Raw genomic sequence first — 19,997 nt, 5'->3', positions numbered from 1 at the left:
AATTGTCCTTAAATATGCAGTTTTTTTGCAGAGATTACTCACCACTATAGACAGTTGGTCAGCCAACTACAGCACTGTACTGTGCATTTTACAGAATTAAAGTTAATGATGTCAATAATTAAAATTCTGAACATTGTGAAACCAATCTTGCTGCGAGTAAGATCCGGCATTAAAGTTTACTTTTAGTTGAGTACTTTCCCATTATGAAGTTGTAAAAAGTATATATTGTTTTTATATAAGTACATTTTTTTAATTATTTTTTACCATCACTGCATTCCTCAAATAAAAAGTCAGTCTTAAGATAATTGTGTGCATGTTGTGTTTTCAGGCAGAGCGATTTGTGTTTGAGGGAACAGAGATCCCTCTTGTCCCATCTTGCGCTGTATTCATCACTATGAATCCTGGTTATGCTGGACGCACTGAGCTGCCCGACAATCTCAAGGTTTGAAATGAAGATTTAATTTTAAATAACAGTATAACACTGAGGATAAGCAGACGGGGCTCAACAAAAGAGATTATTATATCTTCTACAGGCGCTGTTTCGTCCTGTTGCCATGATGGTGCCTGACTATGCTATGATTGCTGAGATCTCCTTGTATTCATTTGGCTTCAGTGATGCCAAAGTCCTCTCGAGGAAGATCACCACCACTTTTAAGCTCTCCTCTGAGCAGCTGAGCTCTCAGGTATTTGTATTGATTCAGAGGAGATCAGACTTAGAATCAGTTGCATCTCCAAATGCATTTCTGTCTGCCAAGAAAATACATAATTTTTTATTGAAAAAGCAACTTAAACTGCTGTTGAACTACTTTTTCAATCTTTTTAATTTGACAGTATTATACTATAAAATACTGGCATATAACACACAGTTACATAGTTAACACATTCCTGAGAGGGTGGAGAGATGTGTATGTAAGAATAACAAAGATATAAAGATGTGCTGACTGTTGCTCTTGTTTATATGAAGGATCATTATGACTTTGGTATGAGAGCTGTGAAGACTGTGATCTCAGCTGCTGGAAACCTGAAGAGAGAAAATCCCGACATGAATGAGGTTAGAACAATTCTTTTGTTTACGATGGAAATAAAGTATAAGAAAGAAAATATGACAGAAATTTTGAATGGGGTATGAAAAACTACCTGTCCATTTAATATCTTATTCTTCTGCAATCTTGCCGTCTCCCAGGAGTTGATCTGTCTGCGAGCCATTCAAGACGTCAACGTGCCAAAGTTTTTACAGGACGACCTGAAGCTCTTCCACGGTATCGTATCTGATCTTTTCCCCAAGACAAAACAGGAGCCAATTAACTATGGCGCACTCGAAGAGTCCTTGCGTAACATCTGCACCAAGAAGAACCTCAAAGATGTGGATGGTTAGTGTTTACACAAAATATGTTTTCATATATGGAGGTACCTGTATTTTTAAGATAGGTGGATGATATTATTGTGGTGATTGCAGGGTATATTAGTAAGTGTATTCAGCTGTATGAGACCACTGTGGTGAGACATGGGCTGATGTTGGTGGGACCCTCTGGATCAGGAAAAACCAAGGTGAGTCTGAAATGATATGCTTATTTCCCGATTCAATACTATCACTATACTTGTGTGCCAATTTGATGTTATTGCAATTTGATATTTAATTTTTGTTTACTTTTTTAACACTAGACCATGGGAAAAAGTTTAATTATACAACTTGTACTTTGGAAAATCTTTATTTCCAGCATGTTGTCTATGTAGTCGGTGATGTCCTGAAGTCAAATATATCGGTCATTTTACAAATGTCAGTATATGGGTGCACTACAGTTGTAGCGTTGGCTGATTTAACCACGGAGATGCGAGTAATGGCTGGCTTGACCGCAGTCGAGCACTATGGCCACTCATGTTCGTCGTATTACCGCACTACGATACCCGTCCATGACAGAGTTTTCATGCAGCTTTCTTTAGCCAAGGCTAGCTCTGATTGAGACTACAACAAAAATGCGGGAACTTCCTTCTACCTCCGCATAGACTCAAATGAAGCATACTTACGTGAATCAATTTTTTTCCCACCCCTAGTATTTGACTTATCACAATATTGTTTACTATTTTATTCACAGTTCCCCAAAGTTTTTGTTTTGCAGTGTAGTGTCCTACATGTAAGCATTACTGTTGCTTGTGTTAGTGTTATGAGATACTAGGTGCAGCATTGACAGCTCTGAAGGGCCAGCCCTCTGTGAGTGGTGGTGTGTATGAGGAAGTTCAGACGTATGTCCTCAACCCCAAATCTATCACCATGGGACAGCTCTACGGGGAGTATGACTTACTAACACACGAGTGGTAAGTGATGCTTTCTTTGTTCTACACAAATTACAGAACAAACAAAAGAAAGTCAGACCTACACTATACATACACACTTTTTCTACACCCCTACAGGACAGATGGTATCCTCTCATCTGTTATCCGTGGAGGTGCAGCATCCATGGACAAAGTGAAAAAGTGGTACATGTTTGATGGGCCAGTGGATGCTGTATGGATTGAGAACATGAACACTGTGCTGGATGACAACAAAAAGCTGTGCCTTAGCTCTGGGGAAATCATCAAGCTCACTGATGTAAAGTTTTCAGTCTTCATGTTTCTGTCCCTGTGTTTCCCTCTGTCCCGTGTGCATTCAGACGTCTAGTGTTTTCCTCTTGCAGGTGATGACCATGATGTTTGAGGTGCAAGACTTGGCGGTGGCGTCTCCAGCCACAGTGTCTCGCTGCGGTATGGTCTACCTGGAGCCCAGTATTCTGGGCCTCGTCCCTTTTACAGAGTGTTGGCTGAAGCGGATCCCTGAAGCCCTGAAACCGTTCACAGAGCAGCTCGACTCCCTGTTTGCCAGGTTCCTGCAGGTGAGAGGGGAGACATACTGTAACTGAGAGAGACACCAACAGTATTGTAGATGATGACAGTATAAACAATTTTGTTTTTATTTTTCTGTACTTTTACCCAGGACTCCATCACATTTGTCCGCACATCAGTAAAGGAGGTCATCACATCTCTGGACAGCAACCTCACCTGTAGTCTGCTTAAACTTATGGACTGCTTCTTCAATCCTTTTGACATTAGTGAGGTGTGTGCAGCTTCTCTCTGTTAGATTAACCCCCATGAAATTAATTTATATCGATTTCTGTGCAAATATGCTGTTGAAGCAATCTAAATGATCTAAATTGTTTTCTCTCCTGTGTTTTTGACTTAAGAACAGATGGAAAAAAAGGTTTTGCCAGGGTTATCTTTCTAAGTTCCTTTAAAAAAAATGTCATCTGTGAAACAGGTGAAAAAAAAAGTTTTGGCAGGATCATTTGTTGTTGTAATACTCCTTTTTCTCCACAAGAGGCTGAGGTGCACCACTATGCCATGTTCTAAGTAGGACTAAAAAGCATTCATGTTTTTTTCCAGGTGAGTTGTATTAACATAACTTGCTATCACACAATACATGTACCTTGTGTTTGGAGTGACTGGAGAAATGAAAACTCACCTGGAAGAAAACATGAATTACCGCCTCGTGGTTGTATGTCTCCGCCAACCAGTCAAGTTTCAGTTTACATCCATGTCTGTCCAACATGTCATCATTTCATCATTTAATCATATTAGACATGTGTGTGAAATTGTCATAATTAGCATATGAATTCTTGAGTTATGCCCAAAAATGTGTTTTGTGAGGTCACGCTAACCTTGACATTTGACCACCAAAATCAAATCACTACATCCTTGAGACCAAGTGGACTTTTTTTCCAAATTTGAAGAAATTCCCTCCAGGTGTTCCTGAGATATCGCGTTCACGAGAATGGTCTGTATGGACGGATGTACAGACGGACAACTTTTTTTCCCCTGTTTTCACAGACTGAAAACAAAGTAACTTAGAAAAATTATCCTCTCAAAACTTTTTTTTAATCTGTTCTTAAGTCATAAACACAGGAGAGAAAACAATTTAGATCAGACTTAGAAAACTGATCACCACTTTTTCTCTCACTTAGCTTTCAGGGCTTCCGTAGTACGGTCAAGTGTGGTGAAACAATACAGAAGATTCTCTACTATTGAAAAAACATTTATTGAGTTTGTTGGGTTGCATCTATTCCATTTCAGTAATTAATGTATCTGCAATCATGCTACGAGTGTAAATGAATGTGAATGTTACTGATTTCACCTTGAAGTTGATGATAAACCCTGTTCTGTACTTTTGTTTATGTGAATTTTGTTGGTTGTGATCCCCTCAGCAATCCTTTATTGTCTTGTAGGACGAGAGGCCACCGCCCCAAAAGAAATTGGACTGCCTGAAGGAGCTGATTGAGCCCTGGTTCTTTTTCTCTCTGGTGTGGAGTGTCGGAGCCACGGGAGACGCAGACAGCTGTAAGCGCTTCAGTGCCTGGCTCAAGAACAAGATGGCAGAGGAAAAGGTCACATCAGCATCTCCGCTTTAGCATCCCAATACCAAAATAGTTCTTGTATTGACAGCTGTATTATTTTCTTTACGGAGGTATATTTTGATTAAAGTAAATGTATTTGTCCTTCAGATTCAGTTATGCTTTCCAGAGGAGGCCCTGGTGTATGACTACAGGCTCGATGATGCAGGGATTAGTAACTTTGAGGATGAGGATGAAGATGAAGAAAGAGAAGTAAACGGATTATAATCATAATTATACAGATTTTTCATGCAATCAAGCATTAGAGGCATTTTTGCTTTTCACTCAATCATCTATTTGTCTGACCTCTAGGTCCAGTGGGTCAGCTGGATGAAAGGCTCAAAGAGTGTTGTAATCACCTCAGAGACCAACTATGCTGACATCATCGTTCCCACTGCTGACACAGTGAGAATGTCTTTCCTCATGGATATGCTGTTGACCAATAAGAAACCGGTGAGTACTTTGATTGTAGTTGAGCTTCACACATCTGTCTACAAATACTGTAAATGTTAAAAAAAAAGTTCAAAACTGTATCAGTTGTCAGCGTAAACTGTGCACATTTTATACTGAAGCACGTATTCAGAATCCACCAATAAATGCTTTACATTTAAATGCTTTCATTGCCAAGAAAATGTACCAATAGAGTGGTACAGGAATGAGTCCTAAAACCTGGAAATGAGTTAGCATTTTAGCACTTCCTGTTCCCTCGTCTCGAAGTCAATGGGTTTTTTTTTAATGGATTTTTGGTTAGATGCCTGAAATAAGGTGTGTGGTTAACACAAGCAATTTTAATGTTTTGTTTTACGACATAAAATACGTCAGTAAATACCCCACTTTGGAATTTTGAAGCTTTTACGTTTCTTTAAAAAGGCGATTGCCAACAAGTGGCTAAAGGAGACTACTAAACATCATTACGCCAAACACTAGTCCGCCTTTAGTTTCGTGGTGGTAATGTGAAGTCATGCGACTGGTGTAATTTATTTATAGCCTAACGTTAGCTTTTTACTTCTGGCGATCGCATTCACACTTCAAAAATCAATAAAGTGGTGTTCATTTGTGAAGATTATCTTGCTGAACAAACGTGTAAGTATCATAAATGTTTGTTTGCCACAGAGCTTATTATCTGCAATCATCCAAAAAGCCAATGGAAAAATCCCATTGGCTTCTTGTTGGAGGAACCAGGGTGATGCAAACTTCCTAGTTGGCCTACAAAAAATGTTTTCCCATGAGCACTCTATAGATTAGATTTATATTTGTCTGCGTGTGTGATCCAGGTGCTCTGCATTGGGCCGACTGGAACAGGAAAGACCCTGATCATGTCAGACAAGCTGCTGAAGAACATGCCTGATGAATACATCACACACTTCCTCATGTTCTCGGCCCGAACCTCAGCCAACCAGACTCAAGATTATATTGACAGCAAACTAGACAAAAGGTATGCATGCTCTACTATAAATACATTGTCAATCCAACTAACCCTTGTTTATGATTAGGGCTGTCCTCGACCAAAGACATTTTTAGTCGACTAACACTCATGCGATTTTGTCGACTTATCGATTGGTTGATTTATTCGACAGATCTGTAAAACTGAGTTTCTCTACAAAGAATCACACAAAAACACCTCTTTATATCTTGTGTTTACCAGAGATGTGCTCATAAGTTTCTTAGAAAGAAGTCATTCAGCATGAAAATTACATAAAAGAACGACTTACTGACTCAAGAAATCTTAGTCGACTGAGACCAAAACAACCGATTAATCGACTAAGAGGGGGCCGCCCTATTTACGATACAATAATGTGTTTGTGACCCACCATCTCAATGATGCATGTGCCTGTGTCAGGCGGAAGGGTGTGTTTGGACCTCCAATGGGGAAGCACTTCATCTTGTTCATTGATGACCTAAACATGCCCATGTTGGAGACCTATGGTGCTCAGCCTCCTATTGAACTGCTGAGGCAGTGGATGGACCATGGAGGCTGGTACGACAGGAAACAGATAGGTGAGAATACCCTATTGTTACTTTAAACTTTTTACATTCAATGTTGACTCTTTATTGTCCTATTGCACTAATAGTACATTGCTCCAGAGTGTTTCTTCATGCCTAAAATATTGATTGTTACTGTTTCAATACATAGATTTGTTATTTTCGCTCCTCAGAAATGTGAAACATCTCATTAGATTTAGCTCCTCTTTTGTTTTCCTGTCCTTTCTCCACAGGGACATTCAAGCACATAGTGGACATCAATTTTGCCTGTGCGATGGGACCACCGGGTGGAGGCCGGAACCCCATCACCCAGCGCTTCACGCGCCACTTCAACTTCCTGTCCTTCACTGAAATGGAAGATGCCAGCAAGAAAAAGATTTTCTCCACCATTCTGGGCAGTTGGATTGGTGAGCCAGGTCTACTGATGTGTATGAACAGATGTTGCAGGGCAGAGAACACTTACATTAGCAGGTAAAAAACAATTTAACAACAGTTTCTAACTGAATCTTTGTTCTCTTTCAGATGGAAATATGAATAAAAAGGAACCAGACGGTAAGTCAGGGGCAAAGAGAAAGGAAGTAGATTAAGAGTGCAAAGTGTGTAAAATGTAATTTAAAGGGAAAATTCACCATCTTTTATGTGGCTGTCCAATCAGTGTTGATGATAGATGTAGTCAGTTGAAGCAATAAATTCCTCAGTACCTGCTATATTGAAAGAGAAAGCTGAGTTCTTCCTGCTAGCAGAGCTCTGCTGGCAGAGCCTACATGTACCAGGATGCATTGCGTGTCAGTTCTGACGCTTCTTTTGCACAGGGCCAAAGCTTTGGTCTCTCTCCGCTGCACTTCTCCCGCGGCATACTCTTGCTCAAATAAATACGGATGAATATCTGAGTCTGCCAAAACACTGTAAAATGTATCCTCGTCCATAACATCCTCTGTACTCACATTTTGGGATGCCATCTTTGCTGTGCTGGACACATAGCTAGTTTGCAATACAAGTGAAGAGAACAAGGGAGTTCTGTTTTTGAGCAGCATCTAGAGCATGCACCCTGCATGCACGGCCCCCTGGCTGCCCAGAGGTGGAGAATAGAAATCCAAGCCGACAGGCTGTAGTTATTTTTTGCATCCAACTACGTCGCTGTCACATCAAATGACGGCACTGGATGCAGGAGGAACAACAGATTTTGCCGCTGCTAACTGATGAAAGAATTGTTTAAATTGACTACATTTACCATCAACACTGATAGGATATCCACATATAAGGCGGCAAATTTTCCCTTTAATACTCAGCATCAGTAAGCATAGCTAGTATGCTATAAGAAGATACAAAACACGTCTGAATAATTGTAATTTTAATTCATTTTATTCATAGAGCACATTTAATAACAACACATGTTGACCAAAGCTTGTGAAAGTGTCTTCTAATAAAGTTTTGTCTCAAAAACCCTCCAGTTAAATAGATTTTCACGTGAATTTCATGTTTTAGTGTTGTCACTTCTCTGTTCTATCCTGCTATTTCTCATCAGGCCCGGTGTCAGCGATCGAGCCGCTGATTGAGCCTCTTGTAGACGCTACTATCCGAGTCTACTCCACCATTACCTCCCAGCTCCTCCCAACTCCAGCCAAGTCCCATTACACCTTCAACCTCAGAGATCTGTCCAAAGTCTTCCAGGGCATCCTCATGGCTGACTCTGGAATGATGGAGGTAGTCCGATCAAACAGAATCAAATGAATGTGACATAATTACATTATGAAATATATTGTTGGAATATCCTTTCAGGTTTAGTCGATTGATCCATTAAGTACTTACAAATTAATTTTCTTTTGAAGCACCTGGCATCAGCAGATGCAACAAATATTGAATAATCATATAAGAAGAAGTTTGAACTAAGGAGATGTGGGGAGGAATGAAAGTACATCTCAAAACCCCCAGTATAAAAGTGGTGTTACTTTGGTGATTTTAGGACAAATTGCAGCTGCTGCAGCTCTGGTACCACGAAAGCTGTCGGGTTTTCCAAGACCGCCTGGTGTGTGCTGAGGACAGGGACTGGTTCGACAGCCTCCTGAAGGACTGCATTCAGGAGTTTGACTGCAGCTTTGAAGAGGCTGTGCCCTGCCAACCTGTTTTGTTTGGAGATTTCATGAGTCCTGGAGTCCTCAAAAAAGTCTACACACTCATAGAAGACAAGGAGAAGGTGAGTGGTGGTTTGAGGTATGTTTTTTTCTGTTGCTTAATGCTGACCAGTTGGCTTATGAGTAGTTACATTGTGCTTTGTGAAGGTGCTTCATTTCCCTGTGCCCCTCTTAAATCTGTTATTTTCACAGCATAAGTGAGTGACTATATACTTTAACAAAATGCTTGATATTTTTTTCACCCCTATATTATGTTATTCAGTTGGTGAAAGTGATGGAGGAATACATGGAAGACTACAACCAGATCAGCAACACCAAGATGAAGCTGGTGCTCTTCATGGATGCCATTAAGCATGTGTGCCGTATTAGTCGCATCCTGCGCCAGCCTCTGGGCAACGCTCTGCTGCTGGGAGTGGGTGGGAGCGGACGTCAGTCACTCACTAAGCTGGCATCATATATGTGAGATCCCCACACTTCATACAACTCCCATGACAACAGGCTGAATACATGAAACAGTTTTTATCTCCAAATATCTGCTTTTTAAAAGGGTCACACTGCTAGTTTTGTGTGTTTTCTATACTATTATGTTACTGCTGACCTTTTTCCAAAGCATACACACATTTTTGGATTGATGTCCTACTTTATGGCATATTATAAAAATCAGAATGAGACAAGAGATAGATGGTTTACAGTAATATTTAACAGTCAACATTTAGTTTCCTTTGTTTTATACTAAAGTTGCATTATTTATTGATTATTGAGTGATAGCTCAGGCACAAGCAGGCGCTGTTTTAAAAAACAAAATATATATTTTATTTTTATTTTTTCTTGCGATAAATTCACACGTCAATATATTTAGTTTGAACTGTTGTTTTTGTCATGAATACTTTCACACAGAATGCAAATATTTCGCGTCAAAAAAGCAACATTGATTTTCGCATAAAGGCATCAACCAATCATGTTGTGTGGAACAGGTTGAGTTGAGTCTATATTTATGAAACAACAACACGGAGGCTCCACAGTCCGAACCAGGACGGCAAACTTTCTGTGCGTTCCAATACCCATACTACCATACTATTCAGTAGGCCAGAAAAAGATTTAATATGTCCCAATACATAGTATGTGAAATGCAGTACACTGAAAATACCAGGATGTCCTACTATATCTGGTCACATTTTGCAGTATGCAAGCCAGCATGCTTTTCTGGCTACTCTGACCCACAATCCTCTGCACAGCGAATATCTGAGCAAGAGGTCAAAGTTCAAGGCACAATGTTATAAAGAAGTAGTATGTCCCAATTGTATGCATACTTCATGCAACAGTATGTAGTTTGAAGGGCAGCTGCAGTACGTACAAAAAGTAAAAAGAAAAAGTATGTAATTTGGAACGTAGCCGATATTACTCCTTTCAACCTTGACAGAAGAAAGCCCAAACCAGATCCACTCGTAAGCCCTAGACATATAATATTCGCAAGCAAGTGTTTTGCAGTTTACTCATCATAGCCCCCGTGTGTCAATGCCTTAAGATTGTTCAACCATAAAGTATACACCATGTACTGTTAATGTGCTAAAACATGCAGGAACACCAATATAAGTATCTTGTGGCCCAGTTCTCATAGTGCGTTTGCCCATATTCAGGTCAGAATACGAGTGTTTCCAGATTGAGCTGTCGAAGAACTACGGCCAGACAGAGTGGAGAGAAGACATTAAAAGGATCATGCTGAAGGCCGGCCTTCAGAACGAGCAGATCACCTTCCTCTTTGTTGACACACAGGTAATATCTCTTCTCTCCTGCTACAGTGAACTGTGTGTGTGTGGTAGTTTAATAGCATCCCTATCACAAGCATGTAAAGTTTGTAATGCATAAAGTGATGTAGCTCGGTTCTCTTTACTCATCAACACCTTTGTGTTAATGTCCCAGATTAAGAGTGAGTCATTCCTGGAGGATATCAACAACATTTTGAACTCTGGGGATGTTCCCAACCTGTATGCAACAGACGAGCAGGAGCGCATCCTGACAGCCATGAAGCCAGTGGTGCTAGACCTGGGCCAGCAGCCAACTAAAGCCAACCTTATGGCCGCCTACATCAGGAGGGTCCGCAGCAACATCCACACTGTACTCTGCATGAGGTTAGTAACTGTGCAAAGCTTTGATCACCTGGTGGAAAGCAAATTATCCTTATCCTTAGTCTCTTTCCCTTTCCACTACTCACACTTCTCCTCTTTATTTCTTCCTCTGCAGTCCTATCGGTGAAGTGTTTCGTGCACGGCTGCGACAGTTTCCCTCACTGGTGACCTGTTGCACCATAGACTGGTTCAGTGCCTGGCCAGAGGAGGCTCTGCTGGCTGTGGCCACATCGTTTCTTAATGAACTGCCTGAGCTAGAAGCCAACCCCACAGCCATGATGGGACTGGTGAGGATACTGTGTGTGTGTGGGTGCGTGTGTGAGTGTGAGGACTGCTGGGGGAAGCTAGCCTCTCTGATTGGACTTCTGCTACACATATGTATAGTCATTTGAAAGGTTTTCACTGCATTGCCACGCAACAATAATAGAACGTTGACAACAGTTACAGCAGGATGCTGTGAGAGATTACCTTACTCAAGCAACTTTTAAGTCTCTGCAAATGTATTTTATACCTTGGTTAAATAAATAAAAACTACTGGCTGCCTGAAAAGAAAAGGAAAAAAGGAAACTCAAACTTAAAACTATAATCAAAAAAGTAATATACTGAAATAACTTTTCATTAACACAGGTCGTGTCCAAAATTCCATACTAACATGCTATTTAACACGCTAAAACAGTATGTGAGATTCTTTAGCATATCCGAAACCTTAGTGTGAAACCAATAGTATGTGAATTGCATACTATTTCCGGTGGAATATTACAGTATGCAAACACTAGACACTACGACGACATAAATATCCCACAATTCAATGCGGTAGTGACGACAACGTTCATAACAGACAATGGTGGACATCTCTGTAACATCAATAACGCTTCAATTTAAGTATAACATTCCACTTTGCTATAGGCGTAATATAGGTTTTAATTAGTTCCGACTTTATCATTCTCACAAATCACATTTTGGTCTCATGAGGTTGGCACGGGTTACCATGGTTACGCGTCTCCAACCGGCAAGGAGGCTCTCAGGAAGTGACGTGGTAATTAAAGTTCAGTGTGTCCGAAAAGATACATGCTACTGTTTATTCACACAAAAGTATGTTGAACGGTGTGTAGTGCATAGTATGTGATTTTGGACGCAGTCCCAGTCTCTCCCTAATTGATTTCCTTCTCCAGACATCGATGTGTGTGAGGATCCACCAGATGGTAGCCAAGAAGTGTGAACAGTACCTGGCCGAGCTTTCTCGACACAACTATGTCACACCCAAGAGCTACCTGGAACTGCTCAAAATGTTCTCCAATCTCATTGGACGAAAAAAGCAAGAACTGTGTGGAGCTCGTCAGCGCATGAAGACTGGCCTGGACAAGGCAAGGCACTGACCTGGAAATATGACAATGATAGGAATTTAATTTGTAATTTGTGTACATATGCTGCATGATTAGCATTCTTATCTGACTACCTGCTGCTCTGTGATCCTGTAGCTTCTTAGCACAGCGGAGGGTGTGAGTAAGATGCAAGAGGAGCTGGAGACGATGAGGCCTCTTTTGGAGGAGGCCGCTAAGGACACTGAAGTCACTATGGAGACCATCAAAGTAAGGAAAACTAAGATACAGAAAATCAGTAATAGTGGAGCAAAACAGGGGCCAATGTTTTTATTCTTTAGTGTTTGTGCATGTGCATGAGCTGTGCTTTCGGAAAACTTACCAACTTATAACCTTGAGTGTGATTTATACTCTACGTTGCCAGAAAGACACGGTGGTTGCAGAGGAGACCCGGAGGTCAGTGCAAGCAGAGGAAGCCAAAGCTTCAGAGAAAGCCCGTTTTGCTGGAGCCATCGCAGCAGACGCCCAGAGAGACTTGGACGAGGCTCTGCCAGCCCTGGATGCTGCCCTCGCCAGCCTCAAGTCACTCAACAAGAATGATGTCACTGAGGTCAGGGATGATTGGTTGAAGATAATTTTCCAATTGTACTGCATTGTTAATTTATACGTAGAATATAACCTCCTGAATGTTTTTTTTCACAGGTGCGAGGCATGCAGCGACCTCCCCAGGGGGTGAAGCTGGTTATTGAGGCGGTGTGCATTATGAAGGACATCAAACCCAAAAGGGTGCCTGGAGTGAAGCCTGGCACCAAGGTCGACGACTACTGGGAACCTGGTAAGGGTCTGCTACAAGACCCTGGCAAGTTTCTGGAGAGCCTCTTCAAGTATGATAAGGTAGAGCTCATATCTAATGGATCTATTGCCATGTCATTGTATGTACAGTATAACGTATGTTGTCATTGTCTCGCTAAAACAAGATTATTGTCTCTAAATGTCAGTGTTTGATGCTGATTCTGTCACTTCCTGCTCGGGAGATGTATTAAAAGCAGCTTTTTTTTCTGCCAACAATCATTTCTGCAGGAAAACATCCCAGATAGCGTCATCAGTTTAGTCCAGCCCTACATAGATAATGAGGAATTCCAGCCGGCGTCCATTGCCAAGGTTTCCAAAGCCTGTACCTCCATTTGCCAGTGGGTGCGAGCCATGCATGTATATCACTTTGTGGCCAAGGGTGTGGCGCCTAAAAGGGTAAAAACTGAAATCCACATTTGAGCCATTGATTATCCATGTAAGATACCACTGTACTTTCAAGTTTGTCAAATAAGAGAGTCATCTTAACATTTAAAAAATGTAAATATTTGCACAGCAAGCTCTCCAGGAGGCCCAGGAGGACTTAGCGGGGACCCAGCGCATCCTGGATGATGCCAAGGAACAACTGGCAGGGGTGGAGGGCGGCATTGCCACTTTGCAGGCCACGTACCAGGACTGTCTGGCTAAGAAAGAGGAGCTGGACAGCAAGTATCAACTGTGTGAGAGCCGCCTCGTCCGAGCAGACAAGGTCAGAAGGAGGGATAAGATAAAGATGAGATACAGACGTAGGCAAAGTTGTTGGTAACGTTCCGTTAAAGAGAGAAAAACCCACAATGGTCACTGAAATAACTTGAAACTGACAAAAGTAATAATAAATAAAAATTCACTGAAAATTAACTAATGAAAATCAGATATTGTTTTTGAATTATGGTTCAGCAGAATCATTTAAAAAAACAAACTAATGAAACTGGCCTAGACAAAATTGATGGTAACATTAACTTCATATTTTGTTGCACAACCTTTTGAGGCAATCACTGCAATCAAGTGATTTCTGTAACTCTCAATGAGACTTCTGCACCTGTCGACAGGTATGTTGGCCCACTCCTCGTGAGCAAACTGCTCCAGCTGTCTCAGGTTTGAAGGGTGCCTTCTCCAGACTGCATGTTTCAGCTCCTTCCACAGATGTTCAATAGGATTTAGATCAGGGTTCATAGAAGGCCACTTCAGAATAGTCCAATGTTTTGTTCTTAGCCATTCTTGGGTGTTTTTAGCTGTGTTTTTGGTCATTATCCTGTTTGAGGACCCATGACCTGCAACTGAGACCAAGCTTTCTGACACTGGGCAGCACATTTCGCTCCAGAATGCCTTGATAGTCTTGAGATTTCATTGCACCCTGCACAGATTCAAGACACCCTGTGCCAGATGCAACAAAGCAGCCCCATAACATAACCGAGCCTCCTCCATGTTTCACATTAGGTACAGTGTTCTTTTCTTTGGATGCTTCATTTTTGCGTCTGTGAACATAGAGCTGATGTGACTTGCCAAAAAGCTCCAGTTTTGTCTCATCTGTCCAAAGGACATTCTCCCAGAAGCTTTGTGGCTTGTCAATATGCATTTTGGAAAATTCCAGTCTAGCTTTTTTATGATTTGCTTTCAACAGTGGTGTCCTCCTGGGTCGTCTTCCATTAAGTCCACTTTGGCTCAAACAGTGACGGATGGTGCGATCTGACACTGATGTACCTTGACCTTGGAGTTCACCTCTAATCTCTTTGGAAGTTGTTCTGGGCTCTTTGGTTACCATTCGTATTATCCGTCTCTTCAATATGTCATCAATTTTCCCCTTGCGGCCACGTCCAGGGAGGTTGGCTACAGTCCCATGGACCTTAAACTTCTGAATAATATGTGCAGCTGTAGTCACAGGAACATCAGGCTGCTTGGAGATGGTCTTATAGCCTTTACCTTTAACATGAAGGTCTATAATGTTCTTTCTGATCTCCTGAGACAACTCTCTCCTTAGCTTTCTATGGTCCATGTTCAGTGTGGTACACACCATGATGCCAAACAGCACAGTGACTACTTTTCACCCTTTAAATAGGCAGACTGACTGATTACAAGTTTGAAGATACCTGTGATGCTAATTACAGGACACACCTTAGTTTAATATGTCCCTATGGTCACATTATTTTACATCTTTTCTAGGGGTACCATCATTTTTGTCCTGGCCAGTTTCATTAGTTTGTTTTTTAAAATGATTCTGTTGAACCACAATTCAAAAACAATATCTGATTTTCATTAGTTCATTTTCAGTAAATTTTTATTTATTATTACTTTTGTCAGTTTCAAGTTATTTCAGTGACCATTGTGGGTTTTTCTCTCTAACGGAACGTTACCAACAACTTTGCCTACGTCTGTAAGACATAATTACAGCAGCACAAGAAACAGACCAGAGAGGTGGTTAGAAACAGGACACAGATTTGTAGAGAAAAACATATACAGATAAAGAATAAATGAAAGTTAGAAGGCTATATACTGTACGTTACCCTAAACAGTGTAATAAGAAGTATGAGATAGCAGAATACAGACATAAAGATTTACTGTAACAGGCTATGGAGTGCTGCAGGGATGACGTATTTTTGTAGGCCAGCACGGAAGTTAAAAATCGCTTGAGTTCCCTCAACAAAAAGCCAAAGGGATTTTTGTAGTGGGTTTTGGATTACTGCAGAAAATAAACTCTGTGGCCAACACACATTTATGATACTACTTACACCATTTGTTCCGTAAAATAATCTCCACAAAGAAACACCTCTTTTATGTTTTTGAAGTGTGAGTGCAATCACCAGAAGTAAAAAGCTAACGTTAGGCTATAAACAAACTACACCACGGTCGCATTACTTCACCTCACCACAACTAAGCTAAAGGCAGACTAATGAGCCACTTGTTAGAAACCACCTTTTTTAAGACATGTAAAAGCTTCAAAATTCGCGAGTGTGGTATTTATTGATGTATTTTATGTCGGAGAACAAAACGTTAAAATCTCTTAAGCTTGTCTTAACCACAGACCTTACTTCAGACATCTAACCAAAAACCCATTAATTTCCAGACAAGGGAACCGGAAGTGCTAAAATGCTAACTCATTTCTAGGTTTTAGGACTCATGCAGCAGTATTTGCTCTTAAATAGGCTAGAGGAAATGCAGTGTAATATTGTCTGATGAGAATAACAATTTTTCTAATATTAATCTCAAAATATTTAACTCCTTTAATATTGATAGTTGCATAATGATGATGTGTTAATTTTTTCCAGCTTATAGGAGGACTGGCAGATGAGAAGGTGCGTTGGAAGGAAACCGTGCAACATCTGGAATACCTGGTCAATAATGTGGCCGGCGATGTGCTTCTATCTGCAGGATACGTAGCATACCTGGGACCCTTCACTGTAAGTGGGCTGTAACTCAGTTGGTGTGTGAGTGTGACTATTATGGGTTGCAATACCCATAATGTAATGTATATATACATATTTCCCATCACAATCAACAGCATTTTTAAGATTCAACATTGTGATGCTTTGCCAAAACATTTTAACTTTTGTTCTTTTTATTCCAGTAGACTCATCTAAAAAATCAAACCTATCACAGTCCTAAAGTCTGAACATAACTATTAAGTACTTTTGAAAGTATGAGTATCTTAATAGTAAGTTTTAGTAGTTTAGCCATAGCGTGTCACTGTTTTTCTGACTGTTCCTATTCCCAATCAGTGCAGCACTATTGCATGATTTATATGAAGGGGCATTGTGTTTTTTGTGTTTAGGGAGAGTACAGGGCAGCCATGGCAGAGGAGTGGCTGCATTGTTTCAAAGAGCTAAATGTTTCACACACTGACAAACCCAACCTGATCGACACCCTCGGAGATCGAGTCAAGATCCGCTCCTGGCAGGTCAGAACCAACCTGTCATCAGCTGACCTTCAGAGTCGAAGCATTTTAAGTTTTTAATTGTTAGGGGCCGTGTCCACCAAAGTGTTTTTCCCAGCTGAAAACAGAGCGCTTTGGATGTGTAGAGTTTTTTACAGCTGAGACGCTTTGTTTGCGTCTGGTTGCTACGATATGGAATATCCGCAGAAGTAAACATGTTGGCATAAATTAGAGTGCTTGCTCTGGATGAAGGGAAGGCTGAAGCATGTAGGGAAAGAGGACGGACCCGCCGGTCTGTGTGAGTTCATGAGATTTTGTGAGCATCGTTTGGTAAACGAGATCATTTGGTTCAGATTCAGATCAACTTTATTATCCCACATGGGGAAATTTGTTTGGTCCAGTGCTCCAGACATGAGGACAACATAAAGTCCACAGTAAAAACAATAAAAACAATAGCATAACATAAACAATAACACCATACCATACTCATAATAAAAGACTTTTGATCACGTCTTTGTGGTAGGATATTATCCTCCACTGGGATTGGACGGCTGGGTAAAAAGTGACAATGACGAGCGCAGCGTTTTACCCAAAGTTAAACATTTTTCAACTCTGAAAATCTGAAAAAAAAACGCCAAATGTGCAGTGCTCGGCGCAGAATACACGCGCAACGCCTCGTCACACTGCTGGCGTTTTTACCATAGCGTAAATAAGCGTCCCTCCCATTGCAAAGCATTAAAAAAATACGCTGGCCTCAGGAAAAAACGCTTTGGTGGACACGGCTCCTTAATAGTCAGACCATGAGACTAACTTACCTTTATTGTCATCATACTTTGTCATTTCTATGTGCATAGATATCAGGTTTGCCCAAGGATAACCTCTCAGTGGAGAATGGTGTGATTACCCAGTACTCTCTGCGCTGGGCTTTATTCATTGATCCTCAGGGACAAGCCAACAAGTGGATCAAAAACATGGTGAGGACTCATAACTGCAGAGGGTGCCAGTGAGACAAAAAGACATGATAAGTAGCTGTATAAAGATTTTAGTTTATTCCTTCACATCAAGAGTATCAAGAGTTGACATAGCAGAGTATCCAGTGCAGGTGTTCAATATGTTGTTAAACTAGGTTCAGTATATTGTTGGGGTTACCTCTTATTCCACATCAACGACAACTACTCTGGAAAGCTTCTCAGTGTCTGAATTTAATCCACAGTTCATTCATACTTGCTTCCTGTTGTCACCCAGGAGCAGGACAATGGATTAGAGGTTATGAAGCTAAGTGACCGGGACTTCCTCCGCAGTCTTGAGAACGCCATCCGCTTCGGTAAACCCTGCCTCTTGGAGAACATAGGAGAGGAGTTAGATCCGGCTCTAGAACCTGTGTTGTTGCAACAGGTGAATCCACACACATCTATTACAAAAAAAAATTACTTGAACTGTACGGCAGTGTTATATGCAAATATCTATAATACACTGGTCGGTTTAACTCACATTATTTGGCCCTTAGACATTTAAGCAGCAAGGCAACACAATGCTGAAGCTGGGGGATTCAGTCATCCCGTACCATAAAGGCTTCAAGATGTACATCACCACCAAGCTGCCGAACCCACACTACTCTCCAGAGGTCTCCACCAAAGTCACCCTCATTAACTTCACGCTGTCACCCAGGTAACATGTTTTATACCGATAAAAGCACAATTCGGTTTTGTTTTAAAAAACTGTTTTCTTATTTTTTGTAGTTTTGTCATCAATTCTATCAGTTATGATCACATTTTATTCAGCTCCTTCAATGCTGAGATCTGACAGAAAAAGTGGTATTGCTCGTCCTAATTGACCCTGCATCCAAAATACACAAGTGGTGTAGGGCTGTCCTCGACCTCATACAATTTTGTTGACTAATCGATTAGTTGATTTAATCAACAGATCTGTAAAACTGAGTTACTCCACAAAGAATCACACTAAAGCACCACTTCATTTTAAATCTTAGGTTGACCTGAGATGTGCTCATTATTTTCATTTAGCATGAAAAAAGCATAAAACTAAAGAAATCTTAGTCAACTAAGACCAAAACAAGCGATTAGTCGACGAAGAGGGGGCAGCGCTAACGTGGTGTAATCATTGAAATGTTATAAATGCAAAGCTTGCAATAATAAGTAACATTAGAAAGCAATGATAATGCAAGTTTGTGTATTTGGTAGGTTTGAAAAAGGCAGGCTTTCAGTCTCAAATGTACAACAGCGTATTAGGGCCATTTTAGGTAAAAAAAACGGAGCCAGGGGAGGAGGTAATATTTGAGAGGAAACTTGGCTATTCTCTGAGATTAAAGTGGTAAAAATTATGGGAAAAAACTCATAAATTTACGAAAAAAATAGAATATTCTCTGACATAATAAAGTCATAAATTTACAAGAAAAAAATCAGAAATGTTTTTTTTTGGTCAAGGAACCACATCGATTCACTTTGCAAGGTTGGATCAACCTCATCACACCACAGACGCCACCGTTAAACACTGCGGTAAAGTGAGCCGCCGAGTGAAAAATATATTAATTATGCTAGTATTTATTTATGTTCACAAAAGAACACAGAAAGAACATGAAAGAAAACACATGTATGTATCTTTCAGGACCTTCACCTCGCTCAGAAGCCATCTGTCAGAGGAAATCAGAAACAGCAATCTTAAGGATTTATCTGATAACCCATTGAAAAATAAAACGTACAACAGGTCTAACATGAGGATAAAGTACAATACATACCGAGGTCAGCATTATGTTCATAAAATAACAGAATGAACATGTAAGAAAACCAGATAGAAAACCAATACTTTTTCAGAATCAATTTATGGTATGCACTTTATACTAACGATAATGTCTCGGTCTTACTGTCTGTGTTTGTGTAAATATGCATTTTGTGCGTCTCCAGTGGTCTAGAGGACCAGTTGCTCGGCCAGGTGGTGGCTGAGGAATGTCCAGACCTGGAGGAGGCGAAGAACCAGCTGATCATCAGCAACGCCAAGATGAAACAGGAGCTAAAAGAAATTGAGGATGAGATCCTGTTCAGACTCAGCTCCACAGAAGGAAACCCTGTGGACAATGAGGAGCTCATCCAAGTGTTGGGGGCTTCCAAGGTCAAAGCTGGAGAGATCAAGGTAAGATAGTGGGAGAGCTAATATCATATTGTGAAACTGTGATGTGACCTAACATGAAGTTCTCAAATAACTAGCTTGGAAAGTTTTTTTTCTCATATATAACTCCCTCCAAAACCTCATATATGATACTACGGCAATGTGCCATCAAACTCATAAAC

At 40.7% G+C, this 19,997-nt stretch overlaps 1 protein-coding gene across 2 annotated transcripts in view; it reads left to right on the top strand.

Moving 5' to 3' along the window:
* dnah1 (dynein, axonemal, heavy chain 1) overlaps positions 1-19,997 on the top strand; it is a 49,030-nt gene that overhangs the window by 16,562 nt on the left and 12,471 nt on the right. For both annotated transcript variants that reach the window (XM_074661058.1, XM_074661140.1), the window contains 34 exons: positions 329-442; positions 534-683; positions 965-1,051; positions 1,184-1,370; positions 1,457-1,548; positions 2,159-2,313; positions 2,410-2,587; positions 2,673-2,867; positions 2,969-3,088; positions 4,254-4,412; positions 4,530-4,631; positions 4,731-4,871; positions 5,693-5,853; positions 6,259-6,416; positions 6,635-6,808; positions 6,924-6,953; positions 7,927-8,105; positions 8,365-8,595; positions 8,796-8,992; positions 10,171-10,306; positions 10,454-10,662; positions 10,775-10,946; positions 11,832-12,023; positions 12,138-12,248; positions 12,403-12,588; positions 12,681-12,872; positions 13,059-13,226; positions 13,345-13,536; positions 16,091-16,222; positions 16,594-16,719; positions 17,550-17,669; positions 17,941-18,090; positions 18,203-18,363; positions 19,614-19,839. In XM_074661058.1, coding sequence (XP_074517159.1) covers positions 329-442; positions 534-683; positions 965-1,051; positions 1,184-1,370; positions 1,457-1,548; positions 2,159-2,313; positions 2,410-2,587; positions 2,673-2,867; positions 2,969-3,088; positions 4,254-4,412; positions 4,530-4,631; positions 4,731-4,871; positions 5,693-5,853; positions 6,259-6,416; positions 6,635-6,808; positions 6,924-6,953; positions 7,927-8,105; positions 8,365-8,595; positions 8,796-8,992; positions 10,171-10,306; positions 10,454-10,662; positions 10,775-10,946; positions 11,832-12,023; positions 12,138-12,248; positions 12,403-12,588; positions 12,681-12,872; positions 13,059-13,226; positions 13,345-13,536; positions 16,091-16,222; positions 16,594-16,719; positions 17,550-17,669; positions 17,941-18,090; positions 18,203-18,363; positions 19,614-19,839 — 5,283 coding nt within the window. The remainder of the gene's footprint in view (positions 1-328; positions 443-533; positions 684-964; positions 1,052-1,183; positions 1,371-1,456; positions 1,549-2,158; positions 2,314-2,409; positions 2,588-2,672; positions 2,868-2,968; positions 3,089-4,253; positions 4,413-4,529; positions 4,632-4,730; positions 4,872-5,692; positions 5,854-6,258; positions 6,417-6,634; positions 6,809-6,923; positions 6,954-7,926; positions 8,106-8,364; positions 8,596-8,795; positions 8,993-10,170; positions 10,307-10,453; positions 10,663-10,774; positions 10,947-11,831; positions 12,024-12,137; positions 12,249-12,402; positions 12,589-12,680; positions 12,873-13,058; positions 13,227-13,344; positions 13,537-16,090; positions 16,223-16,593; positions 16,720-17,549; positions 17,670-17,940; positions 18,091-18,202; positions 18,364-19,613; positions 19,840-19,997) is intronic.

This window comes from Sebastes fasciatus, chromosome 1 (assembly GCF_043250625.1).
Source record: "Sebastes fasciatus isolate fSebFas1 chromosome 1, fSebFas1.pri, whole genome shotgun sequence".
Taxonomy (NCBI): domain Eukaryota; kingdom Metazoa; phylum Chordata; class Actinopteri; order Perciformes; family Sebastidae; genus Sebastes; species Sebastes fasciatus.
Note: the sequence above shows the minus strand (reverse complement) of the source record. Positions and strands in the feature narration are given on the sequence as shown.